We start from the raw sequence: 18,790 nt of genomic DNA on the forward strand, positions 1-18,790 counted from the left end.
TTTGGCATCGATCCGCACCTAAGCACAAAAAATATTTAAGAATGTTGAATATAAGAAAGTGATGCCCTAAAATGAAGATGAACAAAAATATAATTCAAAGAAATTACAAAATATAATTAGTTCATAATCGTATCTGTAAATTGTTGTTATTCAATGTAGTTTTTTATTTTACCAGCAAGTGGCAGCAAGTCTTCGTTGAGTCCTGCAACAGAGTTTAGATGTGTTAGCAGCAGTTATAATTAGTACTTAATTTTTTTTAAACAAAAAATGAGCAGCAAGCGGAGTCCTGCAGAGCCAACAACAGTTCCATATCACCCAAAATTCCACAAAACAAAACAAAATATGATAACTACTTGCTCAGCAATCCATATGATAAAAGTGGTGGTTCAGTGATAATTTCTAAGTTTTTTTCTTTCAAATTCTCTTTGTAATCCGCAAATATTCCTAAAAAATCCCACCTGTTAAACATATCACAATATTTTCTAATCAAATGCACTCACTCACAGCCCCCCCCCCCTCATCCAATCCAGATATTTAAAGGGCCACAATAAACAAAAGTAACACTTAATTATCCCAACTGCAGCAACTCGTTTTTTTTTTTTTTTTACTGCAGTGTGATCTCTCCTTCTTCCATGTGCCCCTGACCATAGTTATATCCACCTCCTTCCACAATGAATTATCAAAACAATACATTTTTGGCACGGACTATTTAGCAGCTCAAATTCTGCAGGGCTGTGGGACATCTGCAATGCAGAAGTCTATATATAGCAGTGCATAGAGGTAGAGGGTGAGAGCATGGGAGACAGACAGAAGGGTAAAAGGGGTTTGCGGAAGAGAAAAGACACTTTAACAGAACAAAAGTATTTTTTTCAAGTAAATATGAACCCCATGAAAACTTTATAGAGGAAAAAAATGCCCAGTTTACAGGTCGGCATGCAAGAATACTGCAAGGTCACCGATCAGTAGAAGTAGATCTTAAAGTCACAAGAGGCTTATCCTTAATGTCATGTTTGGCATGTCCAATGTTGTTTTAAAGAGTAGAGGAGAGTCATTTGATTAGACATATTATATGATGCCCACGAGAAGAAATCTGCTGACTGCAGCAAACAAACGACAGCAGCGGATCAAGGGCAACGCTTCAGCAAGCAACACACGTCCACTCACGATACGGCATTGATCGGATCCCTGAATTCCTCATAAATCTGCTACCCTGACACTGTGTCCCTCAAATACACAGGCCACCCAATGTCCCATTACTTTCTGTGTCATGGACGAAAGGTTCATCATACTGACATTGGAGTTACACAACTTTTCAATACCGTCGAAACTGTAATGCTTGACATTTATGGAACATTCTAAAAACTAATATTTGCCACCCTTCAAAAAGTGATGCGATGTATCCATCACGGCAGAATGCCAAATTACGAGTCTGAAATTATCACTTATTTGGGTCTTTTGCTGGGAAAACGCACCTTATGGAGAAGCACTACCAATTTTGTCAAACGCAGTTTCTGGGTATGATGACAATTAAGCATTTATCGAGTCAATGATGATGACAAATCCTATGTCCGATTGTTATTATTATTACTATTATTATTATTATTATTGTTATTACTATTATGAAATTGCCAACCGTACAGTGTTAGTGACTGATTTTTAAGTTCCTTGTATATGTTTTTATTTTAAAATTATGGGGTGTTCTGAACAAACTTAGTCATAGACTACTTGGAGATAATAAATGACTTTATTTGGCTTTGAGAGAAAGTCACTGCTTTAGCTGGCAGCATGTACAGTCACAGTTATGAAGTAAGCAGATCCAATGAGAAAGTGTCTTTAAACCTCAACTACTCCAGCATTAATTATGACACTGGAGAGAACAGGTTATAATATTTTATAGCTTGAATTAGGCTTAAGGCAAGTTTAAATTGAAACCACAACAAGCAAATTATGATTTCCAACCACAACTATACAGTATTCAAGCTCTGAGAATCAGGCCATGCATTTGTGCCTCTTGTTTCATTCATTTGTCAAGGAGAAGGAAGGTCAAAAGATGTGGTTTGTGATGATAAGGGGATTCTTATTAACATCTCAAAGAAGAAGAAAAACAAGAGGTTGGCGTGAAAATAGCCCTTGTCATGAACCACCTGCCATTTGCAGTCGAAGTGGAGGGCTATCGATGTCATTGTCAGCTGCTTTCCACTCAGTCATGCACACACGCTACATTCAACCAACATTGGGAGGTGTTTTTATGAAAAAGATAGGTATAACATAGTGGGTTTTAGCCCCGCCCCCCTAAAAAAATCATTAACAAAAACACAGTGGAAATGAATCAAGGGAAGACTTTCCAAAATGTCATGTAATGATCAATTTGAAGCTGTTTGTGTTCTTTATTTCATTAAATAAAAACACGATGTCAATATACGCTTTTATAATTTATGAATTGGCGCCTTTTGTAGTGATTTGGCTTTTTTGGAGGTGGTAAAGGGCTACGAATGGATGATTGATTGATGGACAGTTCAGGCAAGGTTGGACTAAAATGGAAGTCATTCATTCTACTTTCCAGCCCAGTTTAAACAAGCTAATATTAGCAGTTAGGGCTATGATTAACAACAGAAAAAGTCTGCCAACTTTTAGCTTGAAAAAATCTTGTAGCACCATAAAAGTTGTGCTGGCTGTTTATGTCATGCATTGTGCATTCATCTGCATGTCTGTGAGCTAAATGTGCATTTAGTACTTTTAAATGACTCCTATTTGTCATGGTTGGCACATTCATTGCTTAGATTGAGGGGAGAAGAAGAAAAAAAAGATATTTAAAGTTGAACTAACCTCTTGATAATATTATGTGCGTATGTAATTGGTCATATAAGCAGGAGGAATGAGAAATGATGATGAGGATGATGATGATGATCAAGCAATGTGAAGAATTTAGTTCTTGCTGGTCTTCTCAGTAGGACTTTCCTTTTTCTTCTCTTTCTCATCCTTCCCCTTTGGCTTTTCTTCCTCTTCTTCTTCTTCCTCCTCTTCCTCCTCATCCTCACCTCCCTCCTGGTCGTCTCCTTCGTCTTCTTCCTCTTCTTCCTCGTTCTCTTCATCTTCCTTGTCTTCTTCTTCTTCTTCTTCCTCTGGTTTGGACTTCCTGTAGGCTCCCAAGGAGTAGGTGCGGGATGACATGTAGGAGTAGCCTGGGTAACCAGATTGCACCATGCCGCCACCGACTGTGCTGAGGCGGCATTCCTCGCCTTCCAGAAGTTTCCTGTGTAGGACAATTATTGATATTAATATTGTGAAACCAAAAAAAATGTGATTGCAATTGGAATTTCAAAAGAAAAGGGATTGGGAGTGGTTATTGTATTATTTTTTGTTTACTTTTGTATTACTATACTACTTTGATATATATTAATCTCACACACAATAAATGTTATGTATTGAATAAAACATAATAACAATGATAAAATGAGTTTATAAAAAAACAATAAAAAAACAAAGGATTTTAGAAAAAAATGTGAATTTAAGTCATTTTATTATAGTACTTGGAGTGTTTTTTGATTTTGGATTGAAATTAGGAATAAAAAATAAATTGAATTTAAATTGGAAATCAGTTCTTAACCAAATTAAATAAATGCGTATAATCCTTCAGTTTAGCCCCAAAAAGTATTGAACAGTCTTACATATTACTAAAAAAATGAATGTTGATCAGATCTACTTTGTTTGCCATAGTAATAGAAAAAAAATAGGAACCTATTATTGCAACATTTCAACAGTATTTTTTGGATAATTATAGCATAAAAACACAACCTAAAAATCTGTTGGCATTCAAAGTGAAACAAAAAAAACACTTTGCCGAACTACAAAAAGAGCGTGACTTATAGTCCGGAAAATACGATACTTGAATTTGAAAAAAAAATATTGCAGTAAAGTGCGGTCTTATATAGAATATTTCCAACCTGTAAGCAGCTATTTCAATGTCAAGCGCCATTTTGACATTGAGCAAATCTTGATATTCACGCAAGTGACGAGACATTTCTCCTTTGGTGCTGCGCAGTGCAGCTTCCAGCTGCTGAATAGTATCCTACCAAAATAAAAAATAAAATACAGCCAAGAATTACGTCCAATCATATGAACCATTTCACAAAAGTCCGTGCCTAATCACAAACCTGCATGTCTCCAACTTCATTGTTATGGCGATCCTCCATCTCAGCAATCTGCCGCTCCAGGGCCTCATTGTGTCCCCTGAGGGACTCGATTTCCAGGGTGCGGGCTTGCACCTGCCTACGGTACTCGGTCAGCTCCTCCTTTGAGTGTTTGATGGCATCCTGGTTGCGAGCCGCCGCCTCGGACACCGTGGCAAACTTGGAACGGTACCATTCCTCGGCTTGGGCCTGATTCCTGCACGAGAGGTTCTCGTACTGGGCCCTGATGTCCTTCAGGGCCGCGGCCAGGTCCGGTTTGCTCATGTCCATCTCCACTGAGACCTGTAAATGTGGGTTTACATTCAAATTTTAGTATTATGACTTGAAGGCATCATTTTGTTTAGTTTTTTGCTGCATTAAGTCCTCCAAAATAAGCATTTGTGCTCTGAAGCGATATGCTAATGAAGTGAATCGTAGTCAGCGATTGCAGAAGGACTGAGCGGAACGATTGGCTGCTGACTGGCGCTTCTGCCGGGTTGTCAATAGCTTACGTTGCAGGAAAATCTTTCAGAGGGAAGAGGCAAATACCCTTGAGAAATCCTCCTGGCAAGCATTTCTCAATATATTGATTCCACTTTAAGTTACTTTTTACTCAGCAACAAAGTCCTATGGTAGATGTGAAGGTAAGTTAACTGTTTGCTGTTGTTAAAATTGATTCGAATCAAAGAGTGGAGTTGCTGTCCTGAATACTGATCCTTAGGGAGACCACACCCTTAAATGATGCGCTATTTCTGCGCAGTGTTGCTGGTCCGTGACTCTGTAATTGCTTGTACATCAATTTAAATGACAATATAATTCTTTTTTACTTCATCTTGTATACATATAATACAAAATAATGCACCTTCATAACATTGCAGTTATGTCTCGGTATAAAAAAAAAAAACTTTTTTAGAATTTAGCTTGGGCTATAGGCAGACACCCAAAAGTTGATAGAAAGCAAACATGCTATTATATCATAAAAAGATTAGGCTTGAATAGAATCCTTTTCAAAAAGTGCATTTGAACTCCTAGAAATTTGAGTAAAGATCCATCAATGAAGGTAAGGAGGAGTTCTTTACAGCAACCTTAGTGAAACAAAAATCATCAATTCTTATCACATACTGCAGAATGAATAGAATATTGAACATTGGCAATCTCATATTGTGACATCCCTAATATAAGTACTATGCATATGCACAAACATATGCAATATTGCTTAAAAGAAAGTTTTCACCAGCCTTTAATAGCTTACTGCAAAAGGGTGTGGGACCACCAAGGTGGAGCACTGCAGTACTATAAATTGCCTTCGACATTAGATCTAAAAGGCAGTGAAAATGCAGCAAAAAATGCCTTTCCAAGCACTATACATCCAAACCACCATTGATTATCTTCCTATAGTCAAAACAGATTGGATGTCTGGCACCGCCAATGGCACTGAAATATGGGCAAACATAACCAGCCCTCCTCGTTTAAACGAATTGGACGTTAATACCCGATGGTATTGACGCTCCAATACCAATGCAGTGTTGTCTGCAGTACAAACGCATTCCACGGAGAACAATTGAGCTCGTAAAGTTTTGATTTTAAGGCGACACGTACCTGCGAGGCCTGCATGGACGACTGCAACTCCTGCAGCTCCTCCTCATGAACTTTCCTGAGGAAGGCGATCTCATCCAGCAGCGATTCCACCTTCTTCTCCAACTCCAGGCGAGCCAAGGTGGCGTCATCCACGTCCTTGCGGTAGCCCTTCAGGGTGTTCTCCGCTTCCTCCCTCAACCTACTCTCCTCATCCAGCTTGTCCCGCAGTCGTTCAAGCGCCTCATTCATCTGCACACAGTCCAACTGCACCTGGCTCTTCTCATGGGTCAGCTCTTCCACCCTAGCCCTCAGCTCACGAATCTCCTGCTCGTAGAGCTCGTGGAGTCGAGACGGCTCGCTGTTGCGTTGCCGCAGGAGTGTCACCTCTGCCTCTAGAACTTTATTCTGCTGCTCTAGGTGATGCACCTTCTCGATGAAGGACACAAAGCGGTCATTGAGACCTTGCAGTTGCTCTTTCTCATTGGTTCGGACAATCTTCAGCTCGTTGGTCACCGCCGTGGACTGGCTCAGATCCACTAGGGAGTCCTGCATTGAGGAGAAGGTGCGAGAGGGGCCACCGGAGGCAGCACTCCTGCGGTACCCGCCGGAGGAGATCACCGAGGGGGACCCATAAGTGCGGCTACGGTACCCGGAGGCATGCACGCGGGATGGGCTGCTGCTGCTCATACTGCCGCTGCTGATGCTGGTGACACCCACCCGGCCAGAGCGCGGGGTATCTCCAAAGATCTTCCGATAGGAGCTGCTGCTGTACATCTCGCTGGAGTAACTCATCTTTGCTTTTTTTCTGATTAACTTGAAGGAGTGCGGCTGTGCGTGTGTGGAGACGTGAGGTGGCTCGAATCCTGCACGCTTGACTTCCACGCAGGTGCTTTTATAGGGAGGGCTGCCTTGCGCATCATCTGACGCAGGGACAACGGGAGATGGGATGGGGGTGGGTGGGTTGATGGAGGGAGACTTGCTAACCCCACGCGGGATAGCCACGCCCCCCTTCCCCTGCTCCATCCGCGCCTGTTGGCGAGAAAGTCGACAAAAAAACAGCCTTTTATTACATGCCTTTCAACTTGGATTTTAAGTGTCCGTGATGATGCACAAAAAGAGTCTGCTTTTGACACTTGTTACCACCCCTGGCAAAGGGTATATATATGTAAATATATTTTTGTTTTGTTGCTGTTCTTGCACAAATGGGATCAATGTGGAGCGTGCAGTGCATCAGGGTGTGTTTTGTTACTGCAGTACTCCCAAAAAAAGAAAAATGCCACCCCACCCACTCCTTCCCCTCACTTTCTACGACTACTCCTCACCTCTGCATTGCACTTTTATTTCCTCTCGCACATCCCTGGAATGTAAAAAAAAAAAAAAAAAAAGTCAAATGTATGTAGCAGACGCTTGAGTTTTTAACATCACATTACAAGCCTTGACTTATTGCCAACCTTTGCAAACAATTTGCATCAAAATCATTTTAACTGGAAGGGCTGCAGGGGAATGTTTATACCTCAGTACCATTGACAGTTATGGACATCTAATGCATATTGACTGAAAAAGCTAGTTCATATGAAAGCAAAAATCCCAGCTATGAACACAATTGAATAAATAGTCAATGCAACTTGTTTCCAAATAAATGTAGAAACCATTTTCCAAAATAAAACCAATTAACAGTCTAAAAGCACATCTGTCTATAAACATTTTCTCCACTAGAAGGTAACAAAGTCTCATAAATCCATCATTGTTGCCTCATCCCACATCAGTAAACATATTGAAACACTCATTCATCTTTGCTTAATATGAAATTTACATTATTTATAAGCTCTTGCTATTCACGCACAAAAAAAAGAAAGGTTATTTTTAACTTTGGCTAAAAAGTCCCACCCCAAATGCAATGCTGCATTTTTTTGGATCATCTGCAGGGTGTGGTGGTGACAAACGCAATAAAAAAAATAAAAAAATAAAAAAACTGGGGTGGGGATCGAAGCTGTGTGGGGTGACAGTGACTCAGCAAGATGAGAAAGGTTGCTATTGGCTCTTGGTACATATTCACAGCCTCACGGACAGGGGCGGAGCTTAAGAAGGTGCGCCTTCAACGGGGCTCGGGCCTCAAGGAGGAACATGAAAAGGGGAGTCTTTAACAAACGTAGTACTATACTAAAAAAAGTAGTAATAAAACTAGCACCAAAAACTTCAACAAGCTAAAATCCAATATGCAATGCAGAAAAAAATGCAAATAATTGCAGAAAAAATGCTAATAATTAAGGGACTATACAGCAGCTGTGATCGCCCACCCCTGTTTTATATTACTAATATTGTTGAAATTGTTTTGTACAACTTACATTACTGTTTAAATATTACTCAGACAAACTAAAACAATGATTTTTTAATGGATTCAAATAGTAAAAGAATGAATATTTGTTAAGTCTTCACTGATCAATTGCACCACATTACAGTACTAAATATACGGTAGGAGTATATATTCTTGTTTAAATCCAGACATAAGAAATGTTATACCAACCTGAACCGCAAGATGATACTGTTCTCCCAGCGAAGAACTCCAATGGTCATGGCTTTTTAAAAATGGCACAGTTGTCAAAATACAGCAACTATAATACAAACTGGAATACAAAGAACAATGTGTAGTTTACAATTGAATAACATAGAAGACATTAAAGTCTGGACAAATACTACTTTAAAATTCATCCAGCCTATATATTGTATGCTTTACAGCAGTGGACTTCTCAAAATCTAATTCATCACAATGCAAAATCATCATTGATATTCATTAGAAATTGTTATCTCATCGATTAGTAATCAGTCTGCAGGGTGATGTGGTCAAGCTATTTTTTTTCCAGGTTGATTGTCAGATGGTATTGACTGGCTGCATGAATACGGGTTATTTGCATGAGTTTAGGCCTAAAATACTGATTATTTATTTAGGTTTGCATGTTTTTTTTCTGATACACAACAGGGCCTGATAGAACCAAATCATAAAATGACCAAATTTGAATTTCCACTTGAATGAAGACAAACATTAAGGAGTTCCTTACCATACATGGCTTAAAACAATGTTTTTATAGTGTACATTTGTGACACATTTTCAGTTCCAGAAGGTGTGTGTGTGTGTGTGTGTGTGTGGGGGGGGGGGGTCCTTTTAACATACCCACCCCCCACTTCCGTCGCATGTGTCAGATGGCAGTAATTACACAAACCTCATATCTGGCAAGTCGATGATTCTGAAAACAGTTTGGCATGTGTTGTCGAAAAAAACCTTCCAATTACTGCTCAAGTACAATCATACCTGCAACAAAAACATTGGTATTAGTATTTGCTGACATTTTTTGACAGTTTTCGGCATAGTGGGAAAATACAAAACCATCTCAAAGTACTCAGTCAATAAAGAAGGGTTTAAAAGTCATTTATTACTTCCAATGTCGAATAAAAATTGCTGCTGAACATCAGTTTGCTTCAGACTTCCAATTTTTCAAAATCAAGCGCACAAAATGTCCACCCTCGGCTTGATTTTATAGAACATACAGAATTAATGAGCCGCCTTAGAAGAAAAGAAGCATGGGATGATAAAGATATTTCTGGCGCAATGTTGATGCGGAGTGGAAATTTATGCTAATGCATGACAGCACGCCTCAAAACAATTGTCTTTACGATTCTATTCAAACATGTAGCACATTTCAGTTATTTTTTTTTTACATTTTAGGTCATTTTAAGGCAACACTAGCCACAAAAGTATGCACAAATCAAATAAGTACAAACACAAGAACCATCAGTGCTGAAACAACTGGTGGTCCTTAGAGACAGACCACCTGGTTCTCCATCAACAATCTAGTACTGCATGCTTACCCGGCCTAAAACCCCAAAGGATCAGGTGAGGGAGGGGTGGGGGGCATATCGGCAGAAGACAAGAGGTCATTTAATGGGAGAAATGGGGAAAAAATGCTAAGGTTAATATGATTTTTTTTCAATTTTTTAAAATTATACTGTACAACTACATACAGTGTTAAAACCTGCCTTTACAATACCTGTTTAATCCTCTTTGAAGATATGTCACGCAATTGGCCAATTGATTAATCATCTCAATAAAACATTCTACTCCATTCCTGCTTTTTGAGTATATTTCAAATGTTTGTAGTTTTATCATGATGCAAAATCAATTGTCCAAGTATTAAGATACACACACACGCTACATGCACATGTCAGTAAATACCCGCTTTTCTATACTTTTCCCTCCACATCTTCACTACTTGTCAAAGGGCTTTTTAAAATAAATTTAAAAATGCAGCATTCCACACTCACAAAACTAATATGTATTTATTTTTGTGTTTTTTTTTAAAATGTTTTTTGTCTATGGGTTGATTTTGGTGTACCATTATCATCCCAGAACTGAGAACAATAAGAGCTGTCATGTTGGCTGCTTTTAATATATAATAATTTTTCCATGTACACATTGTGTGTTATGGGTTCTTTGCACGAAAGCTGTCCTAAGATGGCTGCCTGTTCGCTTCAAGTCGTTTTATTTTAAACGCACTATTATTAACCAGCAAAGATGTACATATAGGTACTTTACAAAACCTTGTGCTGTACACCAAAGTAATTTAGAAAAGGTTTTAAACACTTGGATATTAAATTGTAGTTAATCTTCCCAACATTGTCACGCAACTGCCAACAGGGTCATAAACAATCTCAGTTAATGATAAAATATACACGTGGTACTATACTATTAATTGTACTTCATACGTGGTCGTCATTGGATTTGATTAATCTTTGCAATCCAAATACAAAGTTCTTTTACAGTTATGAGAACTCTCCATTGATCCTTTTTTGGATTTTTAAATTTCACAAATGAGTTTAACACAGCTAAGAAATCTGTGTTTTTGTAAAAAACTCATTGAATAGTGCACACGTTGGAACAAATCAATTAAATGCAGTTGTTCGTGCTGCTTTTGGAACAATAACAAAAAAAAAAACAAGTTCTACGACCGCTCGGCACCCTAAAAGTATCCTCAGTGAGCACAATTGAAAAGCACACATGCCGTCTACTGGGAAACACCAAACCTACAAGCACCGATAAATCTGCAGATTAGCCCCTGAGACCAAAACTATTACAAATCGGGCTCTGAGAATCAATAACCCATACACCGCTATACTATATCTATCAAATTGAATTGAGTTCTCTCCATAAATGAAGAACGAGTAGGCAATTTTAATTTGTATTTTAACCCCAAAACTTTTTACAGCCCTACCTTCGAGTGGGTTAAAACCAAAAATAATAAAGGCCAAAACTCAGCTGGATTTCAGAATGAAATTTGGAGGTAAATCTCCCGCATTCTGTGCAAAGAGCCCTTTAGAAGCCTGGTGGCCACCCTAATATTAACCACAAAGTAACATACCAAATTCAATGAGATCTGCTTTTAAACTTCCTAACAGACACAAAGCCTCGAGGCACAATAAACATTTCTAAATATTCTATGGATTGACTATTCTGTGCAAACAAACGACACACATGAAACTCTAAAAACTTCACGGGAACAAAGGCTATGCAGAACGAATTCAATATATTATATTCTTCTCTAGCTTTACCAGATCTAATAAATACTTCTGATAGACATAGGTATCTTTCTTTTAAAGCTATTTACAATAGATGTACATTTCTTCCAAAGCAATAAATAGCGATCAAGGCAAGTAAAGAGAGGGGTTTTTCTGGGATTAAAGCAGAATGGAGTCCACTCTTTTTTTTTTAGTTTTAGGATGACATTTTTGTAAATTCATGGCAGGAATAAAAAATAAAAGTAAAAATAAACGCTCTCAGACTTCACTTGCCTTTCTCTCTTTACACAGTGGAATGTTCTCCAGCCTGGATTCTCAGTAGGTAGACTTTTCATCCCAGGTAACACCTCAAGAGGTAATGGATAATAGTGCACCACCTGCTAAAACATTCCACAAATAGGCCAGGTAGCTGGTGATTAAAACTTACGTATAGTATCGACCTCCGCCAGATTCAGACCTAGACACACAAACATGTACTTAGAACTCACAAAAGAAATCCAAACCTCTGAAAATGTCAAGCCTTGGTTTAAGAGGCTCATATATTGCTGTTCCATGCCTTTGTAACGTTTGAAGCTCTTTCAAGATGACCTCTAGAGTACGAAAGGGGAGTGGTTGTATGGATATGTTATTAAAAAAACGCTAGGAACTTTTGAAGATGGCCATTTTGTACTAAAAAAAACAGAGCGATCTGTTGGGGAATGGTTGTCTGAATCTTTTGCGGTACACCATACGAGGCGACGCCATATGGATAGCGGGGAGAGAGCGACGACGGGGTATCTCGAGTCCGTGTGTGAAATCTCATAAGTGCTATCCAGATTTCTGGAGACGTTTTTAAAAAAGGAGGCAGTGGGATATTGTACGGTAACATTCTCTGGCTTAAAGTTGCATTTGTGATGGACGGAGGGACAAATAAGGGAGGACGTCATTAGGTAACAATCATTGACTGAGGGGGGGACGGGACGTTTGCTTTGCTCATGGGCAAAGAAAATCAACAAAAGGCTTGGCTGAGATGGGAAGCCTCGTGATTGGTTGAGTCCAGAAGGCAGAAGGGGATTTGAAGTGGGTACAAGACCATGGGTAGGGCAACACATTCTTCCAATGAGATTAAACCAGGGAGGTTTTATAGGCTGCAGGCCAGCTGCTGGGCCGTCTCCTGAGTGTCTTGCAGGCGCCGCAGACTGGCGCTGGCGTAGCCCTCATCGCTACAGCTGCTTCGCAGGCTGCCCCGCTCGTCCCCAGAGTCACTCACGCTGCTGGTACTCCACTCTAGATCACCCAGAAGGTAGTCGGTTCCTTCCACGTCCACATCCAGGTCCTCTGCGGACCGAAGAGAAGAAATGCAAATCATAAGAAGGAGGATGACATCATCAAGGAGCCACATTGGACATTTTATGAATAAGCACGGCCGACCTACCTTGGTCAGAGTCGGATTTGTCTGACACGGTTGAGCCAGTGCTGTCCATCCGGATTCTTTCCACACCGAGTTGCTCTAAGCGCCTTCTCAGATGTCTTTGCTCTCTCTGCAACTGTTCTAAAGTGTGCTGGGCTCTTCTGTCACTCTCCTCCAACTTCTACAGAGTACACAAAAATAAGATGCAGCTAGCAGTCAGTGTTGATATAGTATGACATTGTACACAGGTGGCGGAACTGCACGGAGGCCAAAAATCAACTGTGCCAATGTCATTTCATCTCATTTTTAGTGTCCAATCAGCCTAGTATGCATGTCTTTGGAATGTGGGAGGACACCGGAGTACCCGAAAAAAAAAAAAACACACAGGAGAACATGCAAATTCCACACGGGTGGACCGACCTGGATTTGAACCCAAGTCTCCCCACTGTGAGACTGACATGCTAACCACTCATCCACCGGGCCGACCCTTGTGCCCCTGCCATCTTTTTAATTTTTTTTTTAACAAAAAAAAAGTATTTTGAGATTGCCCCATGACTAAAATCTGATACCCACACACCTTGATATGATTCTTGGCTTTCATTAAGAGGCTCAGGGTGGTATGCCTGTTGGCGTCTGGACCTAACGGAACCATTGATTTCAGTCGTTCTAAACACAGTCGTAGGTGTGCCCGTCTAGAGGAAGAAGGGAACAAAACAGACACTTATACATTGTCCACATATGAACACTCACCATTCAACCCAATACATTTCAAAAAGAACTTGCAATAATACATACATATTTGTGACAACTACCATGATCATTCTGATGAAAGACATCCATTCCAACCATTCATATCTATCCCTTTTTTTTCTACATGGCTCCAAACTGACAGTTCTGTTGGTTGCTAAGGTCTGGTGGGTGTTTGAAACCAACTGACCCGGCTGTTATGCAACACACACCTCCATCTGCAGCCTCACAAAAACTGTGTATGTTCGAGTGCCAGTGTGTACGACACACATTCAAAAATTTAACTGTGAAAATCCTGCCTCCCGAGGTTGAACGAGCTCCCAGTTTAATATCAGTTTCAGTTAAATTCATACTGGTAAAGTATTATATCACTGAATACATAAAGGTAGGCGGAGCTTAAAGTCATACAAGTCCATCCATAACATTAAGTTCTTGGACAAACTGATGACTAAAGTAGTTGAACATGTTAAATTAAGACTTACAAAAAAGAACATACAAAGTAGTAAAGTAGAGCATTCCATGAATGAAAGGGAAAGTGTGTTTTACATGTGATTTGCAAAGTCCAAATGTCATTGAAGTAAGTCCTTACATAAGAAAGCCAATGGCCTAGTCTGCCTTGTGACATAACGTGCTGTAGTGAATGTATGTTAACAACCCCATTCAGACTCTTGTGGTCCAGGTAAATGAGGAAAAGAGGGGAGTGGCCGATTATTCTGGTTAAAGTGCAAAAGGGCACTGTGTCAATAGGGCAATATAAAATGACAAGACTCAAAATATAAAGGTTAACTCTTCCTTGCAATTTGGTTTCTTTTCAAGAGCATTTTCGATAATATTTAGAAAGGAAAAACTGTATTTTTCTCAGTGGAAGGCGCACTAAAGGACCTTTATTTTCCCCCAAACTGTCATTTATTGTTTTTTATGATTGTATTCAAATTGTTTTTAAAGACCCCTAAGTTATTATAAACAAGTAAAATTACTTTACAGTCTGAAAAATATTGAAAATTTTAAGTCTGCCTTAATTAGAGGGTTAGTTTACATTTAATACAATACATTAACTCTTAATACTGCTAATACTATTTTTCCCAGTTATTATGAACATGGCTGTCAGTATGGGTTTGTTTTAGAGTATTTAAAAATGGATTGCGCTTTGGAAGTATTTAAAAAAATATTTTGCATTTATCGCAACATCAGCAATTACAATTTTGCACAGATTAAATAATCAGTTTACAAAAACCAATTGAACAAGATTGACATTCACATACCTGTTCTTCTCCATCTCATTGTGCGTAGACCTGTGGAGATAAAGCCAGAACGTGAACAACCCCTTTTTCAGGTCATTAACACAGCCTATAACTGCTTTCTGTGGGGGTGTGCAAAAGAAATGGATTGAGCAAAACTGTGAGGGGGAAAATATAGCTGGCAGAGGCGGCTGTTTTTACTTTCAAAAGAAAATGAAGGGAAAGAAGACGGCTTTTATAAAGCCGGCAGGTCACTGACTCATGGAAACGTGTTCTTTTTAAGCACAGTGCATGTGAGGAGGTGGTGGCAGTAACCAGAAACATTTGCCTTAGACTTTGCCCCTGTATATAATATTTTCTCATTATTCACTCTAAAAGGAATACACTAGATTGGTAGTCAGAGGTAATGAGACGAATTGAGCCTGAAAATTGAATTCCAGTTTCTAGGGTTTTCAAAATAATTGACTTGAATTGGGGGAAATTCAATTGAATATTTTTTTCTGCTAATAATTTTTTTAAAACTTTAAATATTTGACAGATGGGCCGGGTCAGCACAAGATACGATAGATATAAAAAAGTGCATCCGTTAACAGTACATATGAAACATAAACAGAAAAAAAGGACTAAAGTATTAACATACTCATCACTCATAATTCAAGTAAAAAGTTTAAAGTACAAAGTAAAGTAAAAAGGAATGTATTAAGAAATATTCAGATGTAATTTACAAAAAAAAGGTAGAGGGGCTGCAAAAGAGAAAAAAAAAATAAGAGTGGACCGAGCTACTGCCACTGACTTTCTCGTGACGGCGCCATCTTGGGGAAAAAAAAACATTATTTGGACAACGTCAGCGGACCGGATATAAAAAATGCCAAACGGGCCAGATCTGGCCCGCGGGCCGTAGTTTGCTCTACTTTAAGCGCAATATTCGAGGGATTACCGCATTGCTGTGTTGTAATTCAGCACAAGAAAAAAAATGGCAATGTTTGTTACATCATAGAGGCAATTTAACAGACAGGATTACGAATTTCTCAGAATGACTAGACTTCATTTACCAGGACGAGGACGCACCATTTTTTTTTTTTACACATAACACAATACAGTCACAAAGAGAATATGAACATGAGGGCGGTGGGGGAGGAATTTCTTCATTTATGTAATAAAGGAGCTAATGCTCTCTCTTTCCGAGAGTGGGAACCTAGCAGGGAACACTCGAAAGAAGTGGGGGAGGTGAGGCGTTAACTGTCAGGAGGGAGAAAAAAAATGGTGTGTGAGTGAGAATGATGAGGAAAAAAAAAATAAGAGAGACATGACAATGGGGGCGGGGGTACTACTGATTCATGCACATACACACTATACCACCTCCACGCTCACATACCGTAACACCCACACACACATTGAGAAACAACAGGCAAACGAGGAGGCTGAGAAATTCTTAGTGAATCCAATTTTTCCACATTGTCTTTTCCATATTTCATAGAGTTGAATATAGCAAATATTCATCAAAAAAATCTCAGGATTGCAACAAATTCAGTAGTTACTATTGGTAGATGGTGTGGAAAATTAGTTCTAATGATCGAAACCACTACAAAACATCATGTGAATTCATCATTTGTAGTCATAGTGTAGTGGTTCATTGGCGTAATAACTTCAGTCTAGGCAGTGTGGCAGTGCCATTGTAAGTGTGAATGGTTGTTTGTCTCTGCGTGTGCCCTACGACTGACTGGCGACCAGTTAGGGCACGTGTGTCAAAGCGGCGGCCCGGGGGCCAAACTTGGCCCGCCGCATCATTTTGTGTGGCCCGGGAAAGTAAATCATGAGTGTCGACTTTCTGTTTTAGTATCAAATTAAAATGAAGAGTTATAAGGTTAAGCAGTGTAGAAAATTAATGAGTGGACTTTTTTAAAGACTAAATGTGAATGAATGTAACATAGTAGTATTTGTTTTGCATGTTGGTGAATTCAGATAAATCAATTTCCAGAGGAAATTCGGTTGTACCTGCTACTAATGTTTTTCTTGCTTTTGCTCTTCCTTTTCAAACTTTCTCTCTCTTGGCTGCTGATGAAAGGTGGTAGAGAAGCATAGCCATGCTCAGCTTCTGCAAAGCACATAAGTATACCCCAAAAAAAAATGAATACCACAATATGCTTTTCATATATTTAGCATTCAATGACCATTTTTGCAAACTTGGGTAAAAGCCCAGTTAGAGCATCCCCATTTTCTGCTGTATTTTTTCCTCTCTGCCTGGACAATGATGTCATCTTGAACTGGAATAAACCCCTCTAGAAAACCACAACAGCAGGAAAGGAGGAGCTATCTTTTTTTTTAAAAATAAAAAACAATGCCTGTGGGCACATCCCACTGAACCTTACATTATTAAAATAAAAATGGCAAACACCAGCAATTGCATTAGAGAGATTCCCCTTAGCTTTATGCATTCATTGAACGCATATCCATGGCTATAAACCCATTTTGGAGGTTAGTGGTACATTCCAGTGCAATGTTTTTCAAAATAAACATGTCGCGATTGGTGTCAACAATAATAAAAACGAGATCAGGGTCACGAATCGTCGTTGTTTTAACAGGATAAATGCACAAATACGACTCATAAAGGGGGATGGGTCTCACTGCATATTACCAATGCATAAAATCAATAACAAATGAGAATGAAATCATAATACTGACCTCGTTCTCGGCGATCAAGATACTCGGCAGCTTCGATGAGCATCTGGACCATTCCGATAGCCGTCATATTCAAGCAATATCACTGATATTTGAATAATCCGATGAGGAATCCCGTGGCTGTACACAACCTGCTCTTCGTCCACGCGCGCGCACACACACACAAGCACGCGCACAGACACACACGACAGCTTTCTGCTCTGACAGTGGCTGCTATTTTAAGGCTAGTGTGTGCGTGTCTCGACGACTAAGTATCAAAAGGGTTATAGAAAACTTCAATATGCCACGAAATAAGGCAAAAACACACTTTCCACCCTGATTATTTGTCGAAAATGCCAACTGAAGTGGTTCGGGTTAATATTGTAGCGTTTAGCTGCTCTGGTAAATACTGCTTTATAGAAAAGGGATGCTTTACTATTTTCGAGAAAACCTAGAAATGTACTTTACAGGCAGTTTTAAGTATTGTTTGACGCATGAAAAAATATTCTCGATCAATCTGGAAAACGAGGAGAAATCGAGTCGATGCTATCATCAACATAAGTTTGTTTACGAGTTCGTTGACGTCTAGCCGATGCTATTTCTGGGCCTATCGAGCACAAATATTGGCCTCGTTAAGTAAATTACGGGGAAATAAAGCAAGTTAGGCGTTTACCCGACGATGTCATCCAACCTTATGAGTTGAAGGATGTGTTGATAGCTTGTTCTTGTGCTAGTTCATCGCTGATCACGCGATTCGTGTCTGGTCAAACGTTTAAAGCCACAAATGTCAGCGAGCGTAAATCTAGCTGTCGCGTCCTGTATGCTGGTTTCTGTATAAAGCATAAACAGAAAACATTTAATTACTGTATTCCATGGTTCGATGTGATTGCTTATTGGAAATAGCACTGATACTTCTATTGGGCATTGAATTTGTCAATCATTACAGGTGGTCAGCGTCCACAGAAACTGATGTCCTTGTCGGCCATTTTGGTTCCGCACACGATAGCTTTGTTCGTTGGTGGAGCCACAATGAAGGCCGCAAAGCCGGACTACCATTGGTTGAATTATGTTAAATCCAGTTGATCATTTGCCAGCATTTTGACTCATACCGCCCCTTGGTAACGCCCATGGAGGCATGCTGTATCGCTGTGTAGCGTTGCGATTGGCTCTTGCAGTGTTGTCTTGGTTTGTGGTCCTGGATTTGTTCCATGCGCTCTTTAGTTTGCTCCTCCTGTAAATTCATTTGCGCATGCGCGTCACTCTTGGTTCCTAAGACTCACGTTTGCCGGAAATGACGTACCAAAGTCTTTACAACCAGAATGTATACCCACTGGTCTCAAACAACGTTATTACTGTTAAATATTTATACATTTAAAATGTACTTCACAGTACTTGAATGTTATGGAGATTATGTATGATGCAAGTAGTCATACTAACATTTA

The 18,790-nt window shown here is 39.5% G+C and overlaps 2 protein-coding genes across 4 annotated transcripts; both read right to left on the reverse strand.

Annotated features, from left to right (window-relative positions):
- Positions 1-1,725: 1,725 nt before the first annotated feature.
- LOC144215538 (low molecular weight neuronal intermediate filament-like) lies at positions 1,726-11,736 on the reverse strand. Its single transcript, XM_077744554.1, has 8 exons — positions 11,589-11,736; positions 8,966-9,054; positions 8,272-8,371; positions 7,070-7,104; positions 5,769-6,776; positions 4,155-4,472; positions 3,945-4,069; positions 1,726-3,253 (listed from the first exon to the last, which is right to left on the reverse strand). The coding sequence occupies exons 5-8, from the start codon at positions 6,768-6,770 to the stop codon at positions 2,926-2,928; spliced, it is 1,773 nt and encodes a 590-aa protein (XP_077600680.1). The 5' UTR covers positions 6,771-6,776; positions 7,070-7,104; positions 8,272-8,371; positions 8,966-9,054; positions 11,589-11,736; the 3' UTR covers positions 1,726-2,925.
- On the reverse strand, positions 9,156-18,561 carry LOC144215540 (max dimerization protein 1-like). 3 transcript variants are annotated; one of them, XM_077744557.1, is made up of 7 exons: positions 18,293-18,561; positions 17,373-18,178; positions 16,686-16,785; positions 14,715-14,744; positions 13,283-13,397; positions 12,730-12,886; positions 9,156-12,632 (listed from the first exon to the last, which is right to left on the reverse strand). In XM_077744557.1, the coding sequence occupies exons 2-7, from the start codon at positions 17,437-17,439 to the stop codon at positions 12,436-12,438; spliced, it is 666 nt and encodes a 221-aa protein (XP_077600683.1). In that variant the 5' UTR covers positions 17,440-18,178; positions 18,293-18,561; the 3' UTR covers positions 9,156-12,435. The 3 variants fall into 3 exon arrangements, with proteins under 3 accessions (XP_077600683.1, XP_077600682.1, XP_077600681.1); XM_077744556.1 differs by having other exon boundaries at positions 18,261-18,561; XM_077744555.1 differs by having other exon boundaries at positions 17,373-18,561.
- Between the last annotated feature and the right edge of the window lie 229 nt (positions 18,562-18,790).

This window comes from Stigmatopora nigra, chromosome 22 (assembly GCF_051989575.1).
Source record: "Stigmatopora nigra isolate UIUO_SnigA chromosome 22, RoL_Snig_1.1, whole genome shotgun sequence".
NCBI classification, from domain to species: domain Eukaryota; kingdom Metazoa; phylum Chordata; class Actinopteri; order Syngnathiformes; family Syngnathidae; genus Stigmatopora; species Stigmatopora nigra.